Source organism: Callorhinus ursinus, unplaced genomic scaffold (genome assembly GCF_003265705.2).
Source record: "Callorhinus ursinus isolate GAN/ISIS: 27379988/994484 unplaced genomic scaffold, GSC_fseal_2.0 scaffold5, whole genome shotgun sequence".
In the NCBI taxonomy this organism is placed as follows: domain Eukaryota; kingdom Metazoa; phylum Chordata; class Mammalia; order Carnivora; family Otariidae; genus Callorhinus; species Callorhinus ursinus.
Genome location: NW_027397067.1, coordinates 10,986,811 through 11,009,818, shown reverse-complemented (window position 1 = coordinate 11,009,818; position 23,008 = coordinate 10,986,811). Strand labels below are relative to the sequence as shown.

General features: G+C 43.0%; 1 protein-coding gene across 3 annotated transcripts in view; it reads left to right on the top strand.

Annotated features, from left to right (window-relative positions):
* The window catches only part of NSMAF (neutral sphingomyelinase activation associated factor), a 70,725-nt gene that overhangs the window by 24,615 nt on the left and 23,102 nt on the right, over positions 1-23,008 (top strand). For 2 of the 3 annotated variants that reach the window (XM_073892789.1, XM_073892788.1), the window contains exons 7-24: positions 1,581-1,652; positions 1,964-2,011; positions 2,104-2,156; positions 7,796-7,925; positions 9,639-9,710; positions 10,090-10,198; positions 11,129-11,155; positions 12,387-12,563; positions 13,836-13,915; positions 14,460-14,550; positions 14,644-14,707; positions 15,670-15,721; positions 15,830-15,950; positions 16,591-16,722; positions 17,468-17,510; positions 17,828-17,991; positions 19,479-19,587; positions 21,107-21,165. In XM_073892789.1, the coding sequence (XP_073748890.1) occupies positions 1,581-1,652; positions 1,964-2,011; positions 2,104-2,156; positions 7,796-7,925; positions 9,639-9,710; positions 10,090-10,198; positions 11,129-11,155; positions 12,387-12,563; positions 13,836-13,915; positions 14,460-14,550; positions 14,644-14,707; positions 15,670-15,721; positions 15,830-15,950; positions 16,591-16,722; positions 17,468-17,510; positions 17,828-17,991; positions 19,479-19,587; positions 21,107-21,165 (1,603 nt within the window). The remainder of the gene's footprint in view (positions 1-1,580; positions 1,653-1,963; positions 2,012-2,103; positions 2,157-7,795; positions 7,926-9,638; positions 9,711-10,089; positions 10,199-11,128; positions 11,156-12,386; positions 12,564-13,835; positions 13,916-14,459; positions 14,551-14,643; positions 14,708-15,669; positions 15,722-15,829; positions 15,951-16,590; positions 16,723-17,467; positions 17,511-17,827; positions 17,992-19,478; positions 19,588-21,106; positions 21,166-23,008) is intronic. The other variant, XM_025870617.2, reaches the window with a different exon arrangement.

Here is a 23,008-nt window from a genome sequence, read left to right as displayed (position 1 = left end):
CTCAGATGGGGTTGCTGGCATTTAGGGAAGGATAGTTCTTAATTGTGTGGGGCATCCCTTGCACTGCAGCCCGCTCCCAGGCTAAACTAAGCACACCTACTACACTGTCACCCCTGCTGTTGGGTAGTAACTCCATACATTGACCAAAGCCTCATGGGGGTGGTAGGATATATCCGCCCCCCCCCCTCGCCAAGCTGAGAACCACCGCCTGGGGGGCTCTCCCTCCTAAGGCTCTCCTCATACCCACTTGAAGTGCAAAGCAGTTCTGGGCCCTTTGAAAAGTTATGTAAAGGGAGATGAGGGAGGTTGTCTGAAGCAAAGAAAAGCTCTTTTGTTCCAGTGCAAATTAGAACACCTGAGGATTTCCAGATTTAAGAGGGGCATAGTGATACTGATGGTGACCATGAGAGATGACAGAATAGGAAGTCCTTGTTCCTCTCATGGCGACCTGATTCAATCAACAATACACGGACCGATGCCTTTTGTGACAAACCTGGAAACCAATTAAGAGGCCCTTCACCCCAGGTTAGCATGAAATCAGCCTCACTGAGGCTGATGGGGATGTTTGTAACATCCTTTCAATGTAGGCCCTCCCCGGACCCAATACCATGTGATGGGAGGGATCTCTCAGCTCCCAACTCCTCCTGGGGAGGGAAAGACAAGACTGGACCATGTGTCCAGGTTTCTGACTGTTGGGGTGGCTGCCTGAGGGACTGGCTTCTGTCTTGCCTGTCTTGGAGCCGTGACAGGACATGGCATATGCCCTAGATGCCTGGGGCCGCTGAAAACAAGGAGGACCTGGACATCAGACTGCTGCTTCAAGGGACCTGTGGTCCAGCACACAGAGGACAGTGCAGCCCAGCGGACTCAGAGAAGAAGAGAGCATGTGACACATCACATTAATCTTCACAATATCTCGTCCCTCATTCTCCAAGCACCTAAGTATTTAAAGCAGACATTGACAGAACTGAAGGGAGAAATTGACAGCAGCCCAATAATAATAGGAGACCTCAGCGCCCTGCTTTCAGTAATGGGTAGAACATCCAGACAGAAGGTCATTTAGGAAACAGCAGATCTGAGCAACACTGTAGACCAGATGGACCTAAGGGACACATAGGGAACACTCTACCCAACAGCAGCAGAATTCACATTCTTCTTTAATGCACACGGAACGTTCTCTAGCATGCATCACATGTTAGGTCACAAAACGAATCAAAATAAATTCAAGATTGAAATCCTATCGAGTACCCCTTCTGCCCACCATGGAATAAAACTAGAAATACATAGCAGAAGGAACATTCACAAGTATGTGGAAGTTGAACAACACTCATGAACCACCGGTGGGTCAAAGAAGAAGTAAAAACGGAAGTTAAAAAATATCTTGAGACAAAATCAGAACCAGAACATGCCTAAATTTACAGGATGCAGCTAAAGCAGTACTAAGGGGGAAGTTCGTAGTGATACGTGCCAACATGAAGGAAAAGAAACATCAGCAGGGGGGTTGCAGATGTTCTTAAAGGAATATGGTTTGACATGCTTCTTCTCTTCCTTTGATTTGATTTGTTTCCCTTTTTTGTTAGGGCAAAATGGAGTATGTCTTTGAATTGGATGTTTCAGGGAAAGTGGAAGATGTTGTGGAGACCTTGCTTCAGGTAAGCCAGCGCCTCACTTGGGCATTCACCAGGCAGAGAATTCAAAGCAAACTTAGGCAGAAACTTAAAAAAAAAAATCATATTCATACATCTCAGTAAAACCACAGTTTCTTTTATAAATATAAAGCAGATTTACTTGAATATGTTGAATTTGAAAACTGTATATTAGAAAGAAGTCCTAGATATATCAGAAGTGATTTTAACCATTACTAAGCGACAGAATGATTGCTGTTTTTCATTGCTTTTAAGGAAATACCTTCATATTGTTTTAGAGAAAAAAAATAAAATCCTGTATATTTGTAATATTGTAGCTTCACAGAGCGTCCCGCCTTGACAAACTAGGGGACCAAACTGCTATGGTAAGAATTTCTACAGTAAATTGTCTTTATTATGAATTAAATTATATTGAGATTTTACTCATACTTATTTTTAAATGGTTCTTTTTTCATAGATAACAGCTATTTTGCAGTCACGTTTGGCTAGGACGTCATTTGACAAAAACAGGTAAGTTAATGATTTCATTCCCTGATTCTTTCTTTTTTTTTTTTTTAATTTATTTGCGAGAGAGAGTGAGCGTTTGTGTGCGTGTGAGTAGGGGGAGGGGCAGAGAGAATCTTAAGTAGACTCCCTGCTGATCGTGGAGCCCGATCAGGACCTCGAGATCACGACCTGAGCCAAAATCAAGAGTTGGATGCTTAACCACCTCAGCCTGCCAGGCGCCCCTCATTCCCTGATTCTAAAAGGAGTGCACGTCTTCAACCTGTATGCCTCCTTCAGCTTGTCCCAAACTGCCCCTGTTACCATCTGCGGCCCCCAGACCTGCGCTTGGTCGGGAATGGCCCTGGCCTCGGCTTCTCCATCCTGACTTTGGTCAGACAGCCAGGCCCGTTGACGGATGCTCCCTAAGATCTTTCTAATCTGTCACCATCTTTTCCCATTGTTGTTGCTGAGCTCAGGCCACCGTCACCCTCACTTAGGACACTCTAATGGCTGTTAGCTTGTCCACCGGCCCCCAGTCCGCCCTTCTCCTGTCCTGGCTCCCCTACTGTCCCGAGTGTACTTTGAAAATGTGGTTTTTCTAAAGAACTTAATTATGTCACTTGTCTGTTTAAAACTCTTCAAGATTTCCCATTGCCCTCAGGGTGAAGTCTCAACCTTCCACGGCTTCTGATCTAGCCCTTGCGCACTACTCTGGTCGCTGGTGGCTTGTCTCGAATTCTGTGTGCTGGCTCTTTGCCTTTATGCAGATCCCGAGCCTTCCCCACACTCTCTTCCCTCTGAGCCTTTGGACGTATTGCCTGTGCTTAGAGTGCTCGGCCTCCTTCCTCTTTTGCACCTGGCTGACTCTTACTTACTCATCTGATTTCAGCTTAGATGTTGGTTGTTCTGGAAAGTCCTTCCTGACCCTTCAGGCTGTGATCAGTATCTTACTAAAGAGGCCTGCAGGGACCAGGAGACTGCATTCCTACTGGTCCAGTGTTTTTTTTTCATTGATTTTCTTGGCTTTTCTAAGTATGAAGATATTTCCTGCAAATAATTATGCTTTTATATGAACCTGCTCTCATTTATTTCTTGCCTCATACTAAGTAGATTTGCGTCTCATCTGCAATACCGCTGTATCGGTCACGTAGCTTTACAATAACTCCTGGCATCTGCAGGTTCAGGGCCTCACACCTTGTTTTCCTTTTTAATTTATGTCTTCACTGTTCTTGGCCTTATGCTGCACTTCCATATAAATTTAGAAACAGCTTGTCAAGTTCCATAAAAGAAAGCTCCCTGAGATTTTGATTGTGCTTGCATTGAATCACTCATTTATTTAGCCTTCTTTAATGTCTTCCTTATGGTTTTTTCCATAAAGGTCGTTCCTCTCTTGTGCTAGATTTATTCCAAGTACGTCATATTTTTGATGGTGTTGTAAATAGTGTCCTAAAAAACTCATTTTCCATTTATTGTTGATATATAGAGTGCAGTGGATTTTTGTGTATTCATTTTGTTTTCAGCAACCCTGCTAAACTTTGCGATTAGCTCTGTTAACTTTATATGTAAACTCTTTAATGTGTACAAAATCTTATGTATAAATTATTGCAGGCCATCTTCACTAAGTATTTTTATTTTAGATTCTTATTTTAGAGTTCTGCTAAATCTGTGGATCACTACAGCTTAGGACAACAGAGAATGTACTGGTTGAATAAATTCATTTATGGATTATGATGTGTTAGGCTTTTGCTAGATGCTTATGTTTATAAATGAGAATAGTTTTTAATATTCTGTTCTATTGCTATATTTGTGAGATTTGTGACCCTCACACTACAACGTTAAAGTGTTGAAGAACTTGCCAGTGAAGTCATCTGGCCAATAATGTTTCTGTGTTTATATTTGTTTGCTTCTTTTTCTGTTTTACCTACATAGCATTAATTTCCTTCTATTTTAATACTTGCAGGATATATTATAGGTAAGTGGATTGCTGGGGGAAGAATAGCTTCCATTTTAGGAAGGGAAAGGAATAAGAGGAATTAGCTTCTTTTGACCTACTTAGAATGCTTAATTCTTCTGAGTAGTGATTTTTTTCAATCCTGGGCTTCAATGTGACATTAATTTAAAAAATGGCTCACTCTGGAAGTTTTAATTTAATCCAGTCTCTAAAACATTAGGCTGAAGAATTTGGGGAAGAAACTTTTGCAGAATAAAATAAGATACTCCAGTGTTATATACTTCCTCTCAAAGAAAAAAGTAAACTTTTGCCAAAATAAGCTTTCATCATGGTTATGAGGAAATACTTTCTTATTGAAGAAATGAAGGGTAACTATATTTATTTTTCTCTACTGTTCATTCTGAAAATTTCAAATCCTCACAAGTTGAAAGAGTAACATAATGAACACAGATACTCTACAGGTCACCGGGGTTAGTTTGTTAACATTTTGTCAGATTTGCTTTAGTTCGCGCATGCTTCATGAGTGCGTGTGTGTGCAGGTATATATGTTATGTGTGTATATACGTATAGGTAATGTGCACATGCCTGTATATATATTGTGTATAAAATACATGCCTTTTTCAGAATCACTTGAAATTACATTATAAGATGTCATGACACTTCACCCATAATTACTTCAACACGTGTCTCTTCAAAGGGTATTCTCTGGCCCTCCTCCATACTATTACAATACTCAAGTACCGATGATTCTCTAACTCCATGTAATTTATAGTTTCATCTTCAAGTTTCCCCCTTTTGCACCCCAAAACATACCCTTTAAAGTACTTTATGTGAGGCTAATGTTAGATCTAAAGAAAAGGTGTAAAGATAATAAAGATAACCCACAGAGGTCTTTCACGCCTCACCCGCTTTTTCCCCCCACTGTTTCATATGTTCAGTCTGTCAATGTGGTCATATGTGGTTGGAAGAATTCCTAGGTTGAGGATTTTTGTGATGCTATTTAAATTTGATTTTTCCAGTTATTTGTTACTGGTATATAGAAATACAGTGGGTTTTTTTTTTCATTCACCTTGTATTCTGTGACATTTCCAGATTTACTCATTAGTCCTAATGGGTTTTTTATAGATTGCATAGAGTCTTCTCTATATATAATTGTTTAGTCTATGAATAAGGACCGTTTCACAGGAATCCTTGTGGCTTTTATTTACGTGTCTTGCCTCATTGTACTGTTTAATTAATAGATGCGGTGGGAGCACATCCTTGCCCTGTTCTTGATCTTACGGGAAAAGGGTTTGTTTTACAACTAAAGAATGAGGCTAGCTGTAGGCTTTTCATGGATGCCCTTTATCAGAATGAAGAAGCTCCCTTTTATTCCTGGTTTGCCAAGAGTATTTTCAATAATAGGTTTAGAGTTTTGTTAAATATTTTTTTCTGCACTTACTGAAATGATCACTTTTTTTCTACTTTATTCTGTTAATGTTGTGAGTTACATTGATTTTTTTCAGTGTCAAGCCAGCCTTCTTCATGGGATAAATCCCGCTTGATCATGATGTATTCTTTTTATCATAAATGAATTAGGGGCAGCTGGGGGACTCAACTGGTTAAGCATCCGACTCCTGGTTTCAGCTCAGGTCATGATCTCAGGGTTGTGAGATCGAGTCCCACATTGGGCTCTGCACTGAGCGTGGAGTCTGCTTGAGATTCTCTCTCTCCCTCTCTCTCTCTGTCCTCCCCGCCTCCCCCCCGCCGCTGTGCTTGCTCTCACTCTAAAAAACTGAATGAATGAATTAAACATCCCCATTAAAAAGTAGAGGTTGTCAGACTGTATAAAAAGCAAGACTCAACTATATAAAGTGTGTGTGTTTTCAGAAACAGAATGAGGACACAGGTTAAAAATAGAGGGATAGAAAAAGATATACCATGCAGTCATACCACATGAAAATCCTGGTATGACCAGATTAAAAGAAGACAAAGCAGACTTCAAGACAAATGGATAAGGAGGGATCCTTCATAATGATGAAGGGTTCAGCACATCTGTTGTGTGTTGATGTGTAATACACATCTAAATGTATATGAACCTAACAATATTAGCTTCACAATACACAAGGCATGAATTTGACAGAAATGGGAGGAATAATTCCACAATTACTGGCAATTTCAACACCCTTCTCTTAGTAATTGATAGAACAAAATTGACAAAACATCAACAAAGTATAGACGATCTGAACAACCCTCAACCAGGTGGACCTAAATGACATAGGTAATTATTGATGTAGTTGATTTTAAACCCACGTCTTAGTGTTTGTTAGCATTCCATTTGTCCTTTGTTTTTCTGACCCTCCTTTCTTAGCCTGACTGGACTTCTCTGCTGTGTCTAGTCTGTTGTTCAGCTTGCTTAAGTAACTCTTCATTTCTCTAATCTGGACGTAGAGACCCAACTAAATGCCGTTTACCTCCAGAAGTGGTCGTGCGCCCACCCCTTCTGTGTCCCCCTTCTTGTCCCCCGGGGGCTCTGACAGCGCGATCCATGACTGATCAGGGTGAAGGCTTCGTGGCAGGCATAGCTACGTTCCCCATCTCTGCTGCCTACGATTCTTTTTGGGGAGCAATCGAGACTTTCTTCCAGTGGGGCTCGGGACCTGAGCGCCTGAAGGACCGTGGAGATATCTTCGCACCTTTCGGCCGAGCCACCAGCCTTCTGAACGCTGGGAGATTTCCCCCTGCTCCCCACCCAGTGGCAGCATGTTGGCGCCTCTGCTCTTCAGTCCCGACTCTGCTTTTGGCTTCTTTCTAGACCTCTCTCCATCCCGCAGCCCTTCCCCTTCTATCTGTCATCACCCAAGGCCACCCAGCCGTTGCTCTCTTCACTCAGGTTTCTTTGCATCTTAAGCTTCCTGACTGCTTTATAAAAAGGCTTGTGTAGCTCTTCTGGCCGGTGTGTGTGGTTAGGGTGACAGCTCCGAGGTCCCCTTCACTTCTTACGGAAGTAGAAGTCTGTCCCGTGGGCTTTCGTCCCATTGTTACTTATAACAATGGGGAGATTTATTTCTAACCCAGTTATGTCACTAAGGAATTGCCTTCAGCTGTTGATGACCTGGTTGTTTCCCCTCTAATTTTTTTTTTTTTACTCATTAGTAAAGCACAAAGAAAATGGACTTTTTCGACTAGTTAAATAATTTAGGAGGGGTAGTGGAAAAATCACATTTGACTGGTTTTACTACAGCCACAAAGAACTTACCTTGGAACTGACGTTTAAGTAATTCTAACTATGGATTCATGGCCTTATAAAGTGCTGTGTGAAGTAAATGGCACCTGTGACTCTAAAAATAGGTCTTAGAGACACAACAATAGAAAAATATGTTAATATAGGAATATTTTCAAGGCCAGTTTATTTTGGGAGGAAAAACAGTTCAGCTATAAAGGGTTCTTTGCTATTACTTATTTGTCTTCTCTTCTGTGATAAGCTCATCTGTTGTTGTTGTTCGGGTTCTCACTAGACCATCTGAAAGAATGTCAAGTTTTTTGTTTTGTTTTTTTTAAAGAATGTCAGTTTTATTTAAACCACCAATTTTTATAGTACCATTTTTCTTGTATTAAGTGTAGTGTTTAGACAGATGTCATACATAGTCACACTGTAGCTCCCTTTGAGAAAGTTAAACTTAGTAGATTGATTTGTGATTTTTCTTACTTCTGCTGAAAACTGTATTGTCAGATTCCAGAGTGTTTCTGAAAAGCTGCACATGGAATGCAAAGCAGAAATGGTGACTCCGCTGGTGACGAATCCTGGACACGTGTGCATCACCGACACAAACCTGTATTTTCAGCCTCTCAATGGGTACCCGGTAAGCAGAGACATAGGGTCAGATGGGGAGCTGCTTTAGCACTGGAATATTCATCTTTCCCGGGAACTTGACCTCACAGTTCCGGTGTTGTCATAGTTTGGCGAGGATCGAAATTCCGCCCCCTTCCCCTCCAGCAGCTGTGTGTTCAGCAGGCCTCCCTATGTCATCTTGATGCCCGCTCATCCAGATTCGAGCTCTTCCGATCTCTTTTCAGTAATTCTGGGGTCCCTTGCCCTCGCTGTGACAAGAAACCCTGCCTCCCCCCACCTCCAATTTTAGTAAAGGGTTGTTAGAGGTTTATACCTTTCTCCTTGGAAGCACTTCTGGAAGAGACCAATGAAATATACTAAAGAGAAATGGGTATTTTCTGTATATCTGCTTATGTGCCCATATATGTGGGTATTACTTGTTTTTTAATGAGGAGCAGAATCAGTAGATCTGAGTCTATCACAAGCAGTGTGGCGCGGTCCCCTGCCAGCCAGCACAGAGGGGCCGGTGGAGATTCTGTCATCGAACAGCTGTGGTGCTTCTACCATGATGGTGGAAACAGTCTTCTCTTTCTCAGTGACTTTATAGTAAAGATAAACTTGGATTTCCACACTAAAATTTGTAAAAATATGTCGCTTTATCTAGATGTGAACTCTTTTTGGAGTGGTTCATTAGAAGAACAGAAATGCTAATACACTCTGATAGTGCGTTGGACCCTTTGGCAGGGCAGCTTGAAGAACGTGTTTTCTGTCATAGGAGGCTACGTCCTGGAAATTCTCCAGGCTGGTGGGTCAGTCATTCGGTCACTAAAACGTCTAATGCTTTTGTGCGAGAAATGGTGCTATGACAGGTCTGTCCACCAGGTGGCGGGGCACCCTCGCCAAGCCCTCCCACAGACGCTGCACATCGCTGAAGGGCATGCTCTGCTGGTGTTAATAGTTGGCTTGACCGCTCCTATTACTATGACTTGAGTCAAAAACTTTTGGGATTATATCTGAGTATGTGCTAGAGCTTCAGGATCCATAGTGTGAGCATGTATTCCCTCCCAAATCTCTGGGCTATGATCCTTGACCAGTCTTGAGGAAGCTTCCCCAGTTCCACATGTGGGCTTTTCCTCCCTCTCACTTGGGGAAAGGTGGATGTGTCACCATTTAGCCAAACTCAGTGGCTTTTCTAACCTCATTCTCCTCTTACTAGTGTTTTAAGCCTCTTGAGAAGCAAGAAAATTTTCCTCCTCATAAAGAAAGAAAAATTTAGAGGCCCTGCTTAATACTGTAGTTGTTCATGAGCCTTAATACAATGTAGTTTTTACAGAGATAGAATTTTAGATACATTCTAAAAGAAGATGTACTGTGTCAGTTCCAAGAAAACCATTGATCTCTAAAAAGATAGCAAAATTCCTGAGAGGTTATCTGTGCCAGCACTTTAATATCCCTTATCACTCAGCAACCTTGCAGGACCCTGAAGGATAGATCAGTGCCTTATCATTTTGGGGGTCCTGAGCGAGGGTAGGGAGACTCGTCCAAGGTCATAAAGTTAGTGGAAAAGGGCAGACCAGGACGTAAAACCAGAAATGCCTTGTTCTAAGAGCTGCCTTTCTGATGGTTCACATGTAACACGTCAGGAAGTCAAGATTTGGCCACTTTTTCACCTTTCTGATACCAAAGGGCAGCTTCTAATTGTGTCCGAACGTTGATGTTTGAGATTGTCTTTCTACTTTTAAAGAAACCTGTGGTCCAGATAACACTCCAAGATGTCCGCCGCATTTACAAAAGGAGGCACGGCCTCATGCCTTTGGTGAGTTCCTGCGGAATGTCACTTCTCGGTGGATGATTGTCAGATCTTCAGTTTAGCCAATGGTTTATTGACTTGTAAACAATCATGGCATGTCTGAAAAGTGCAAGTATGTCGTATTGTAAGCACGTTGTCTCCAGGTCTTTCTTTTGGATGAACTGTGTGCATGCACGCATACACATACCATGCACATATTCATACAAACACACGCATATATGTGCATCGCTGAATCAAATCTATATGTGGAGAATGTAAATAGATAATATCTGCAGATAAAAAATACAGATCTTTATCTGAAAAGCTTTTGTACTTACGTGGCTTGTTTTGAGATGGCAAGGTAAACAGTGCTATTTATTTTACCGTTTTCTTTCTGAATTTATAGGGCTTGGAAGTGTTTTGCACAGAAGACGACCTCTGTTCTGACATCTACCTAAAGTTCTATGAACCTCAAGATAGAGATGACCTCTATTTTTATATTGCCACATATCTAGGTATGGTGCTCACCCTTCATTGTATCTATTCACGTGAGGGTGGTTCAACTCCTAAGTACCTGGGTTAGGAAATAGGAGAAGAGAAATGCTATATCTAGAATCACCTCTCTGGGTCTCCTTATTCCTTCTCATCAGGAACTAGGGTTGGCAGAATGGCATTCTACAAACTAAATCATAATTTCATATAAATGAAATTGGGCAATAGTTCACTCCAATTGTGTGTTTGAAAAACTCTTGATCAGTATATTTAAATGTTTTTTACATTTTAACAACCCCCAAGTTGAATGGATTATAAAGAATCCACCTAATTATTTTTCTCTTCAGTCTTGTCTATATTCGTTTTCAGAAACCAGGACTTGGTTTTTTAATTTGAAGCAGTGAGCTGTCCAGTCATGTGTTTGTAATCGTTAACTATGGTCTTAATCACAAAGCTGGAAAACGACACAAAAGGAACACATGAGCCTTCTGTACTCCGTATCGTACCATGGGACTTGATTTGCTTTTAATTAATAATTCCTCAGTCTTCCATAAAAATGTGAAGTTTCCCACCTTTAATAGAAAGAACACCTGATTTTTCTTTTTAGGCATAAACATATGAAATTGTATGCTTGAATTATTCTTGTGCACAGAGTTGTTAGATGACTAGAACGGGTTGATTTTCAAAAATAGATGTTGGGATTTTATTACTGCCATCTTAACTTTGTTTGCTAGTCTTACTCCCTTAGAAATGGAATTTTCCCTCAGAAGAATAATTTATTTGCAATAAGGAATATATTTTATTTTATAGTAGGCTTAGAGTTCAAATATTTTTCTTCTCACATTAAGCTGTTACATTTAATTTAATGCGTAAGTATAGCTCTGGTACAAGTTGACTGTTATTTCCTGCCTCCTGATTTTTTTTTCATTTTATTCCTCTAACTATGTAACAAGATTACAACAAAAAACTCAACTTTCATGGTGAGTCCTAAAAATCTCAAGTCATAACTCTTGCCATGACCTAAAAACCTGTCTCCTTAAAGCTTCCTTATTCCCTCTGATCTTATTCCTCAAGTTGGTCAGACTTTCTCTGAGGTGTGTGAGTGTGGGAAATGAGAATAAGCATTTTGAGTTTTTAAGCTCTTTCCTTATAGCTGGTTAGAGAAGAAACTTGGTAAAAGTAAATAAGGATAAATATTGAATCAACAGATAAGTTAGATAAGTTGCTTGGTACAACCAACAAAACGTTGAAAGCAGAATTTTCTGAACGAATTAAAACAGCTGAGTCACTTTATGCTCTCCAAGAGGAAAGTTCTCCTTGGTGCCACATACTCTGTGATTCCATGTTTCCTGAGGGGGTGTGGGGGACTTTCTGGTTCTTCTCCTTTGAGAAATCATGTTTTCCCACCAGAGACCTTTTTCTCCTTCAGCGGGTTCTTTTCTTTGCCTCGCTCTTCACATGCCTTCAATAATACATAGGCATTGGCAAATCTGTGGTAGTAGACCTCTTCCTGATCTAAAAGAGAACTCAGATTGTTTTTGTTTTGATTTCATAAAAAATGGAGGAAATAAGCTTTTACAAATGGTCATGGCTTCTTAAAGGCATTAAAACTCAAGTACTTTGTATATATTGCAGGCCATATATAATATAGTAAATATTATGCATTACCATGTAATACCTCCATATTTGCTCCATACCTTCATATTTGTTTTATATCATATATTTAATATAGACAGTATGTTTTAGATATGTAATAATATTCCCTCCTGGTGAATATCCTTGCAGATGTTCATATTTAATGCAACAGGTATTTGGTGAAAACCAACTACAGCCTACTTTTCATTTTCTTAAAACGTATTTTTCAAAAATGCATTAGAGGTTCTACATTTAAAACATCTAATTTTGGGGGCGCCTGGGCCGCTCAGTCGGTTAAGCATCTGCCTTCGGCTTGGGTCATGATCCCAGGGTCCTGGGATCGAGCCCCGTGTGGGGCTCCCTGCTCAGCCGGAAGCCTGCTTCTCCCTCTCCCTCTCCCTCTGCCTCTGCCCCTCCCCCTGTTTATGTGCGCTGTCTCTCTTTCTCTCTCTGTCAAGTAAATAAATAAAATATTAAAAAAAAAAAACACCAACCATCTAGTTTTTACACGCTCAGTACAACTTAGCCGGCGTTCGCCAAGTTCAGTGGCGACCCGGTGGGCCCTGTCCCCCTCAGAGCACCATGCGGCGGAGCGCACAGCGGAGAGCTACATGCTGCAGTGGCAGCGCGGGCACCTGTCCAACTACCAGTACCTCCTGCACCTCAACAACCTGGCGGACCGCAGCTGCAACGACCTCTCTCAGTACCCCGTGTTCCCGTGGGTCATCGGCGACTACTGCAGTGCCGAACTGGGTAAATGCTGGGTAAATGCCACAAAGCCGAGGGCTTAGAGGAAAGCCGGAGGTCCGACTGTGATCTGTGTAGGCAGATTCGAACCCATCTGGATTTCTGTACTAACGATTGCTAGTTTCCCTTCCGAGGTACCGGGTCGGTGGTCTCTAAGTTATATGGGCTTTACGTGTGTTTTCTCCACTATCGCTTAAATTCTTTTAATCCTAAAGAAAGGACTCACAGACTTCTTGAAAGACGTGCCCAGAAAGTATGCGTATGTTTTTAAGCCATATCATTATTACATGTCATGACCACATTTGAAATGCTTGTTTTGCACTTTGAAAAATTGTTTCTCAGGTTGTCCTTTTGTTTTAGAATTCACACTCAAAAATGTGATTGCCAAAAGCCATAATTATTCATTTTAGAACATTTAGAAAGTACTGAAATATTGAAAAAAGGAAATAAACCCATCATCAATAATTACATTAATGAGAGAGAACCATTTTAACCCTGTGGTATGTGTATTTCTCTCAACAAGAATGGGACTATATTATAATTTGATTTTGTAATATTCTAAATTATATATTGTGAACAATAAATTCCTTTTAGACAGTTCACTAATCGAACCCTCACACTTGAAAGAAATAACAGACTTTCTGGGGCTATGAGAATTTATTTCTGTGATAATATTCAGTCCACAATTCTCAAATTATGTTATTATCACACAATAATAATATTCACTGTAATTCAAACTTCAGCAAATCTTGGTAGAAGAATGCTGACTTTTAAAATGTGCTTATTTCTTGTTGTTGTTTTCCTTGGAATATATTTTTTTTAAACCAGTAGTTCTTTAAAAAAAAAAAAATCAGGGCACCTGGGTGGCTCAGATGGTTAAGCATCTGCCTTCGGCTCAAGTCATGATCTCCCCACATCGGGCTTCTGGCTCAGCAGGGAGTCTGCTTCTCCCTCTCCCTCTGCCTCTCCCCCTGCTTGTGCTCTGTCTGTCTCTCTCAAATGAATAAATAAAATCTTTAAAAACAAATGAATAATTGGGGCATTTTCAAATTAGAGATGCTACTCTTGAGTGACTTGCTGACTTAAAACTCAAGCCCTAACCTTTACAGTTATGTAAGTGACTATCAGAAATACTCTAATTCTAATGGGTTTGCCTCAATTTTTTTAAAAATTATTTGTGGAAATAAATCTGTGCATGTGTATCCATGGCGGGGGGTAAGGTTATTAAGTGTAAGTTTGCTAGCTTTATTTTAATTAATACATTTTTTAAATCTACAGATTTGTCAAATCCAGGAATATTCCGGGATCTTAGCAGGCCAGTAGGGGCTCTAAACAAGGAACGGCTGGAGAGACTCCTGGTACGTGGATTTGGGGCTGCCCGGCTTCTAAGCAGCTCCCTGAGCCGTGGCCTCTGTTTTTATAGTAAGGGAAACTCATTTCTCCAGGACTTAGGGGAGGCCTATTCCGAGTGACTAGAAGATCTAGATCATACTTTTTCTTACTCCCTCTCTGCCCTCTGCCTTCCCCCGTGAGTTTAGCTGCTCACCCACACCCATTTGCATCTTCTGCCTGCAGTTCAGGAAGTAGGAGGCAGGCCGCCTCACAAGTTTACGGATTTAGTTGCGCAAAGGCGCTCTCTGGTGAACTGCACAAGAGCCGTGTAACGTCCGTTCTGTTCAGACCGGCCCAGCATTGTTCCCACTGAGCTAAGAAAAGCTAAATACTTGTCACGGGAATACTGTGTGTGTTCCCAGTTGTTTTCCCCTCCTCTTCTCCCTTTCCTACTTAAGAGAGAAACTAAGGGCTGTCATGTAGCCAGGCCACGATCTGAGGTTTGACTACTTGGGGCAGTCACTGTTTTCCTGGCCGACGCCTAGCAGGATCTTTCTCCGTCTGTTGCAGACCCGCTACCAGGAAATGCCAGAGCCAAAGTTCATGTACGGCAGTCACTACTCTTCCCCTGGCTACGTGCTCTTTTATCTTGTGAGGATCGGTAAGATTCCGTGTCGGTGCCCCCGATTCAGTGCTGTTTCTCATGTGTTCTTGGGGGTTCTGTTACCTCACTTAACTCTGATTTCCCCTCTAGCGCCCGAGTACATGCTGTGTCTGCAGAATGGAAGATTTGATAACGCAGATAGAATGTTCAACAGGTTTGACCCAATGCTTCACCTACCCGTTCGTAAACTCTCTAATTGTAAACGTACAATGTGTTTGCTTCAAAAAACCGGATACACAAATGTCAAGAAATGCCAAGAATCGCTGATTGGTACATCTGTCTGTTCCTTTGAGGCTTTTTCTAGTCCTGTGTGTGTGTGTGTGTGTGTGTGTGTGTGTGTGTGTGTGTTACTGTAAGAACATCTTTCAATTACAGCTTTTGTCCTGCCTGTTTGTAGCCTCGTCGTATTCAATATTGAAGTGTTCCCCCTATATCAGATGTTCTTCAGAACAGTGACTTTGAAATTATTTTATCACATCCTAATGTATGCCATAATTTAAGTATTTTAACTATTCCTCTATTGTTGGACATTTAGACCGTTTCCAACATCTCCTTATTCTAAATAATTCTGCTGTGACTTGAATATAATCTCCTGTGAGTGTTTAAATATTTCCTTGCCAAAAAAAAAGCCAGAAAATATGGAGAAAACTAAGTTCGCCCAGCCTCCCACCACGCTGAGATAACATTCATTGTTAATCTTTTGGTCTGTGTCTCTCCAGTCTTTCCAAGCTGTGTCGAGTTTAATCCCTTTCTGAAATGAGCTATTAAAACAGCCATGCTAGGTGTTCCGTGTTTAAGCAGCAGCCTGTGTTGGCCCTTCGATGAGGCAGTGTGTGGTTGGAGGCTTACGGCGTGGGCTTGGAGATGCCCTGTCTGGGTCTGTGTCTTCACCCCGTGTCACTCCCTGCATGAACTCAGAGAAGGCGTCTCTTCTGTCAAAGGGGGATCCTCATACACATGTCAAGAATTATGAGTTAATGGGAGAAATGAATTAATACAGGTGAAGTGTAGGACAACACCTAGGTGCATAGACAGCCCTGTGGTTGCTATTTCCAGACCCAAGACTTAAGATCAGTTGATTTTTTTTTTATTTTTATTTTTTTTGTGTGTGTCTAGTATCGCAGAAACTTGGAAAAACTGTTTGGATGGCGCAACTGATTTTAAAGAGGTAAGCAGTTAACAAAGCTAATAATTCACTGGGCTTGTGGTTTCTGATGGCTTTAAAAAATGTTTGTTGCTGTTCTTTCCACCCCCTTACCGCCCCCCCCCATTTCAGTTGATTCCAGAATTCTATGGTGATGATGTCAGCTTTTTAGTCAATAGTCTGAAGTTGGATCTGGGAAAGAGACAAGGTGGACAGATGGTTGATGATGTGGAACTCCCACCCTGGGCACGGAGTGAGTACCACCCTGGAAGTACCCAATTTCAGCAGTTCTTCAGCCAGGGGGCCACTTCAGTATTGTGATTTAGTTGCCTGGGTTTTTTAAAAAATACCAGCGTACTTCTCTGTGTAAATGAGGCGCTCTCTCAGTTCTCTTCCAGATCAGAACTAGTCTTGTGCGCCTGTGATGTAAAAACAGCCACACGTATTTGAAAGACCTAAATGTTGTGAAAGTGATCTTTGCCACTCCCCTCCCCCTCCCCAGAATTGATATTTTATATGATGGGGGCAAAAAAAAACCTCATTAATAAATATGTACCTCGGGACCCCTGGGTGGCTCAGTGGGTTAAGGGTCTGCTTTCAGCTCAGGTCATGACCCCTGCAGTCCTAGGATTGAGCCCGCATCCCCTGCTCAGCGGGGGGCCTGCTCCTCCCTCTGCCTGCCCCTTCCCCTGCCTTCCCCCCCCCTGTTTATGCTCGCGTGCTCTCGCGCGCTCTCTCTCTCTCTCTCTCTGACAAATAAATAAAATCTTTAAAAAACAAACAAATATGTACCTCTTGCCTCTCCTAGAAGCTTTATCTGCATATGGATAGACAAAAGAAATGGGAGAGAATAAATGAAGACAGTGATGTTTTGATCGAGTCTAATCTAATAGGTCCCGAGGACTTTCTCCAGAAGAGCAAAGACGCATTGGAAAGCAATTATGTGTCAGAGCACCTTCATGAGTGGATCGATCTAATATTCGGCTACAAGCAAAAAGGGAGTGATGCCGTTGGGGCCCATAACGGTACGTGAGTCTCAGAATTGTCACATAGCATTTGATGAAAACAAAAGCACAAAGGAAGAGGAGAAAACGCGGCCAGAGCAGTCAAGCTCATGTTCGGCAGCAGCATCTTCTGTCAGCAGACAGTGGCTCCCGGCTCCATGGCCCTGGGTCAGATACGGAGTAACAGAGGAGGAAGGACTTTGGCCTAAAGAACCCCAGCTTCACCCCGATCCCCAGAGGTGTTTTTCTAAAGTCTTCCAATTTTAGCATTACTCTCCATCCCACTCACTAATTAAAACTCAATCAGAATATGATAGAAGAGCACCCCCACCCCCCTGTTCCTCTGAAGGGCCCCGGGCTTCTTATTAATGGAGGAAAAAGAAAACTGTGGCAGCCCCCCCTCCCCAACCCCCGGGCTCCTTCTTACCTGCCTCCAGGCTGCCCAGTGGTGTCAGCTGGTGAAGAGAAGCTGGCAGGTCAGGCTGGACCTCACGCATGGCAGTGCAGGGTGATTGGCGCTTCCCCTGGGGGCAGATACCTGGAGATAAGAGGCTGTCTCACCTGCCAGTTGGATTTCTGCTCGGCGAAAGATAACTTGGGTTGATATTTATTGCCGTTGGTTTTTATTAGTCTTTTTTTGCAAAATGACCATCAGTTTCTTTGAATAGAAGTTTAAAGTTGTTGAGTTTTTAAGATTCTGTGCAGAGCGTCAATCATAACCAAACAGTACCTCTTTCAAGGGGTTTTTCATCTCTTTTTTTTTCAGTATTTCATCCCCTGACCTATGAAGGAGGCGTAGACTTGAACAGGTACCTATACGTCTAGAAGGAGCTTCTACTTGAGTTACGAAATACCTCTTTGTCTAAATGATGAATGCAGCTCTTTGATCATATGAAGGTGTGGAAATTTTACAGTGAATTATATCTTGCTTTCCCCATTAGGTAAGTCACCGAGCCTCAGAAAATTCTCTAAGATCTGTGGTGAGGCTCGGACAGCCCTGGCACATAGTCGCTGTTACTATTTGAGGGTCAAACCTCTCTCCTGTTGAGCTGCATTATTTGACATTTGTGCTCTTGGGGAACTCGAACCTCGAGGGTCACTGCGTTATTTGTGTTCTGTCCTAAAGCATCGAGGACCCTGACGAGAAAGTAGCCATGCTGACCCAAATCTTGGAGTTTGGCCAGACGCCAAAACAGCTCTTTGTGACACCACATCCTCGACGGATCACCCCAAAGTTTAAGAATTTCTCCCAAACCTGCAGTCATAATGCTCCCATGGCAGATTCTCCAGGTAAGTTTTTTGTAAAGAGAGTAAATGTGAGCACCCTTCGTTTCTCTTTTCCGATTCGGATGTTCCTGAGGATTCTGCAGAGTAGGTGAGTCATGAACTGTCATGTGGCCTAGAGGTGGTTGTGTTTGGGCATCCGACTGCACTTCTCCTGAAAACAACAACTCGACAAGCCTGTTTTTGTTGTTTCCTTTGTGTTTTAACTGCTGATTTTAAAGAAAATCAAGTTACTTTTATTTCCCGGTCGTGTTATTCCTTTTACATGAGACTTGGCAGTATTTTGTTGTTGTTCTGCCTCTCCTTTTCTCTGGTTTTCCAAGCCAGTGTTTGGTGCTTAGCCGGTCACCTTCACATTGGCCCGTCCTGGCTGCGCCGCTCCCATGGTCACCCTTGGCCCCACTCTCCCCTGTTCTCTCCCAGACACAACTTCCTCCATCCCTCATTCTCCTCCTTCCCCACATACAGATCCTGAATTCAACGTGCTTTGTTTTCTTTATTTGATTCACTCTCTTCGTCAGTCATTCGACAAACATTTACAGAGTCTCTGTTGTTTCCCGGCCCTGTGCTCGGTGCTAAAATGAACTTGACCCTGTTGTCACACCTAGTAGTTGGAGAAGGAGGAAAAAATACTCCCTGTCACCCAGTTATCCGTGTTTCACATTTCACATAGGACAGCCTGAAGCCCTCGGGCTCCCAGGAGGAGTCTGACACTATGTGGAACTTTGGGAGCAAAGTCCCATGATTCCTTATCATCCTTACTTCTATCTGTTCCAGGCACCCAGGGACGTCGTGGGTGCCCAGAGCAGAGTCTCTCTCACGCCGGGAGGAATAGCTCTCAGGGGCCCGGGATCCAGGGCTAGCCAGGAGTTCTCCTCTCTAAGAGAGAATGCCTCACGGGGTTCAGTCATAAAGACCATAAGATGATCTTGTGATGTCTCTTTAAACCCATGCCCCGCTTAGTCACCAGGCTCATACCACTGTCTTATGATTATACTAAGGAGCACTTGCCCCCCAGCCCTTCAGAAGACGGGAGGGACAGCTTCCCTCGTCCTGGCCAGGGTGCTTATAGCTCGGAACACGTCTGCTTTCTCCCCCTCAAAACCAAAATGAAACCTCAGCATGTGTAGGGAATGGTCAGGCTTTTGCAACCACTACTGACAAGGAAATGTTACTCAGTCTTGTGTTTCCTGAAGCTCCTAAGGCAGGGGCTGAGTGAAAACTTTGGGGACACTGATAAGAGTATAAAAAGACTTCAGTATTCAAAGATACTTTTTAATTTTTCTCCCAATATGTTACTTAGATTATACATTTTATCATTTTCCTTGATGAACATGGAGCTCCCAAGTACATTTCAGAGTAGTTATATTTCAGTGGGGCAGTTTGTTTCCTTGGTCATTTGATTTTAATAGAAAATATTGTGACCCTGATGCTTGTTGTCTGTGGTGCTTGTTAATAATTCCGTTGACTCACTTGGCAACAATTCAATGTAGTCTCTCCAGGTGAAGAGTCTTTTGAAGACCTGACTGAAGAAAGCAAAAGCCTGGCTTGGAATAACATCACCAAACTGCAGTTACATGAGCAATATAAAATCCACAAAGAGTAAGAACACCTCTGTGCCGTCCTTGCAAAACTTGGGGTCTTGGCCTGGAGTGAAGCCACACTGTTTTAAGTGGAGTCAAGGGGGTGGAAATTCTCTTTCAATGTTGTCTTGATTGGTTTTTCTCCCCCCAAAATGTCTGTAGTCATGAGCCATGTGGGGTCAATGTGGCAAGGGAAAGTTTGGCACAAAATGGATTTCTGTCAGCCTTCCATGCTGTCATTTCTACCCCTGGTCTTTCTAGAGCCCACAACGGGGTCTGCGGCCAGCAGGTAGTTTTATGCCTCTCCAACTGGGGTACACAGCCCCTCGAGTCTTTGATGGGAGAAACATGGTGTATCTTCCCCAAGTGTTGGATTCACAGATATTGTAGGGGAAAATGTGTCCTTTTAAAAAATTATAACAAATATGTGTAGAGAGAGAGAGAGAGATCAAAAGGCTAAGTTCACAGGAGTTTTAAAAGTAATACCTGTACTTTCAAAAAAAGGGCTTGCTGTCAGACCCAGAGGGGTTATGAGTGTTCAGACTTCTGCCATTAAGGATGGTCACACCTTTTGGTAGGAAGGCTTGAGAAGCACTGACCTCCCCTGAGCCATCCTATTATGGATGGGAAAACCCAGGCTCAGAGACGAGCCCGTTGGCCTGCTCCATGGCCATAGACATCCTGTCTGACATGTTGATATCACAGACACCATGGGTCACGGGTGGGTCTGAATGTCCCAGTCTACTTCAGATCTATAGCTCCGGATCAGAGCACAGCCGCCTGCAAAGAAATATATAGTTCACCTTACTCATTATAACAGTGGCTTTTCGGGCGCCTGGGTGGCTCAGTTGGTTAAGCAACTGCCTTCGGCTCAGGTCATGATCCAGGAGTCCCCGGATTGAGTCCCACATCGGGCTCCCTGCTCGGCAGAGAGTCGGCTTCTCCCTCCGACCCTCCTCTGTCTCATGTGCTCTGTCTCTCTCATTCTCTCTCTCTCAAATAAATAAATAAAATCTTAAAAAAAAAATAACAGTGGCTTTTCTTTTCTCAACTTCTCTAAGTGATACATAGAAAGAGGCCTTATCATCCCGGGCAGTGTAGACATGAATGAACCTGTGAAAGGAAATGGTAGAACCAGACAATGGTATCATCACTGAACAGATGCTCAGTAAATTTGATTCAGCAGCAAAGCAAGTGAAGTAAAGAAGAGTTTCAGTAATTTGGGTGATAGTCAGAGACGGTGAAACTGAAGGAGAAGCAGATTTCCAGTTGTCAGGGAAGGTGTTCGACTTTGAATATGGCAGCCAGGGAAGACGAGAGTGGGAATGGTTTCTGGCCACAGGTCTCACCAAAACAAAATTCGAAGCTCCCAAATGATTTGGTCGTGGCAGGTGTAATATGTGCGGGACAGATCCAGCAGACAGGCTGTGACGAAAAAAAAAATACAGAAACTTGGTAAAATGAAACCAAGGACTTGAAAGAGACAAGTGTCTCAGCACATGGTTGTTGGTAACGTATAAAACTCTGTCTTTAAACAGGGCAGTTACTGGAATAGCCGTCTCTTGCAACGGGTCTTCCGTCTTTACAACCTCACAAGGTATGTTTCCCGGCCTGAACAGTGGTTTACCTGAAACCACAAAGTATCCACGTTTCTTAACTCTCCGTCAAGGATTCCACTTGAGTGTGCCGCCTCCACGTAAGGTGGACTTTGAGCAGTTTGTGGCATTTGAGAGAAGATGGCATTGTAGTTTGCCAGAAACAATCACGAAAATGCCTTTCTGTTGCTGATGAGGCTTCCGGAAACTTCAGGGACAGGGCAGAAAGAGCTTATTCCCCGGCCCCGTGCTTGGCGGGAGGCGCGCACGCTCTGGCGGGTCCGCCCGAACCCAGAATGTGCCGGCGGCTGTGGGGTGCAGCCGGGGTGCCCCAGGGCACAGTGCGCTGGGGCATGAGCCAGTGCACGTTTGCTGTTAGGTCTTTCATTTGTGTCATGCGGTATATATTCCAGGGTGTTTGTTGTTGAATTTCGCTGGAAATCCAATGCATGCATTGTTAACGTTCTTCTACATTATCAGGTTGTATCTTAGTCATCCTGCTTATGTTTTAAGACAACTGGCTCTGACAGAGTGAGTAGCCAGCTGTTTTTGAGGGGACTTGTCTTTTAGCCTTCATCATAGGAAATCACATGTTTCATTGAGTCTGGAAATGGTGCCATCCAACTAAGCCCTTCCAGAGAAATCAGAGTTACTACTCTTGGGTTCTGTGATGGTGGTTTGTTATCTGTAGCATGTCCTTCCTTGCTCTTTCAAGGACAACCTCAGGATGCATAAAGCAGAATTTTCCACAAAGCATAGATAATGGTTCTACGGTAGGCCAAAGGAAGTGGACGTGCAGGACGCACACTGGGCCCCGTTGGGGTCAGCAAGACGATGCTGACAGAGGGAAGCAGTCTGCGTTCTCCCAGGATCCTGCCCGCCGAATGTGCCAGCATCGTAACACCAGACCGAATGCTTTATCGTGAAAGCAGTTTATCTCTAAAGCTTTATCGTTAAGCAGAGCCTGTGTTCTTAGCTGGATTTTTCTGCCAGGGTTTAAGTCCCTCAGTCTCTTGTAATTGGATGACCTTGTAAACCATGAGTTTGGGGAGCCTCGAGGCTTTAAACCCCTGACGCTCATTAAGCATGGCATCCCTTCTTTGTAAATTTACCAAGTGAAGAGGAAAGAGGGTTCCTTTTTTTTTTTTTTTTAAGGCAAAAGCCTTTGGTTTCTTTCTTTTTTTTTCTGTCAATAACTTGTAGTACTGACTTATGCCTGTGCTGATCGTCACCCCAGGGTGGCCTGCCTTCCTCACCTCCGCGGTCTTTGTTGGGCTGTGTGGGCACGTGGTGGGGGGCTCATCAGCTGCGAGCCTGGCTCGGGCGAGCTTTGGTCAGGCTCACCTCTAGCATGGGCACGGAATCCTCGGTTTTGAGAACAGCATCCTTATACCCTGGGCTGGTTTACAGCCTTCTGTAAGATGCCCCAAATTAATAAGCTGCAGTAAACTTCATGGTGACGACTCAGAAATGCCTGATCGGACTCAGAAATGCTGACTTCTTCGGAGTCAGCAGCGTGGTGGCGAAGAGGCTCAGAGTTGAGAATGCCCCACAGGGTAAAGTTCTGGTCATATTGTGTTACTCTTCGGACTTTGTTTCCAAGCTGATGCTGGAGAGTGTTTCAGCTTGATAAAGTCTCAGGACTTGCCTGTGTTCGTGTTGCAAAAATGAGGTCGAAATGTTAAATCTTACTCTACAGAAGAAATTATTTCAAGCTCATTCTGACCTTTTCTTTATCATGCTGTGTGTTTACAAATTAGGAAATTTGTTATTTGTTTCAAATATGGGATGTTTGGAGCCCATTGTTATTTTTGCAAGTCTTGGTTCCCAAGAGATTGTTTTGCT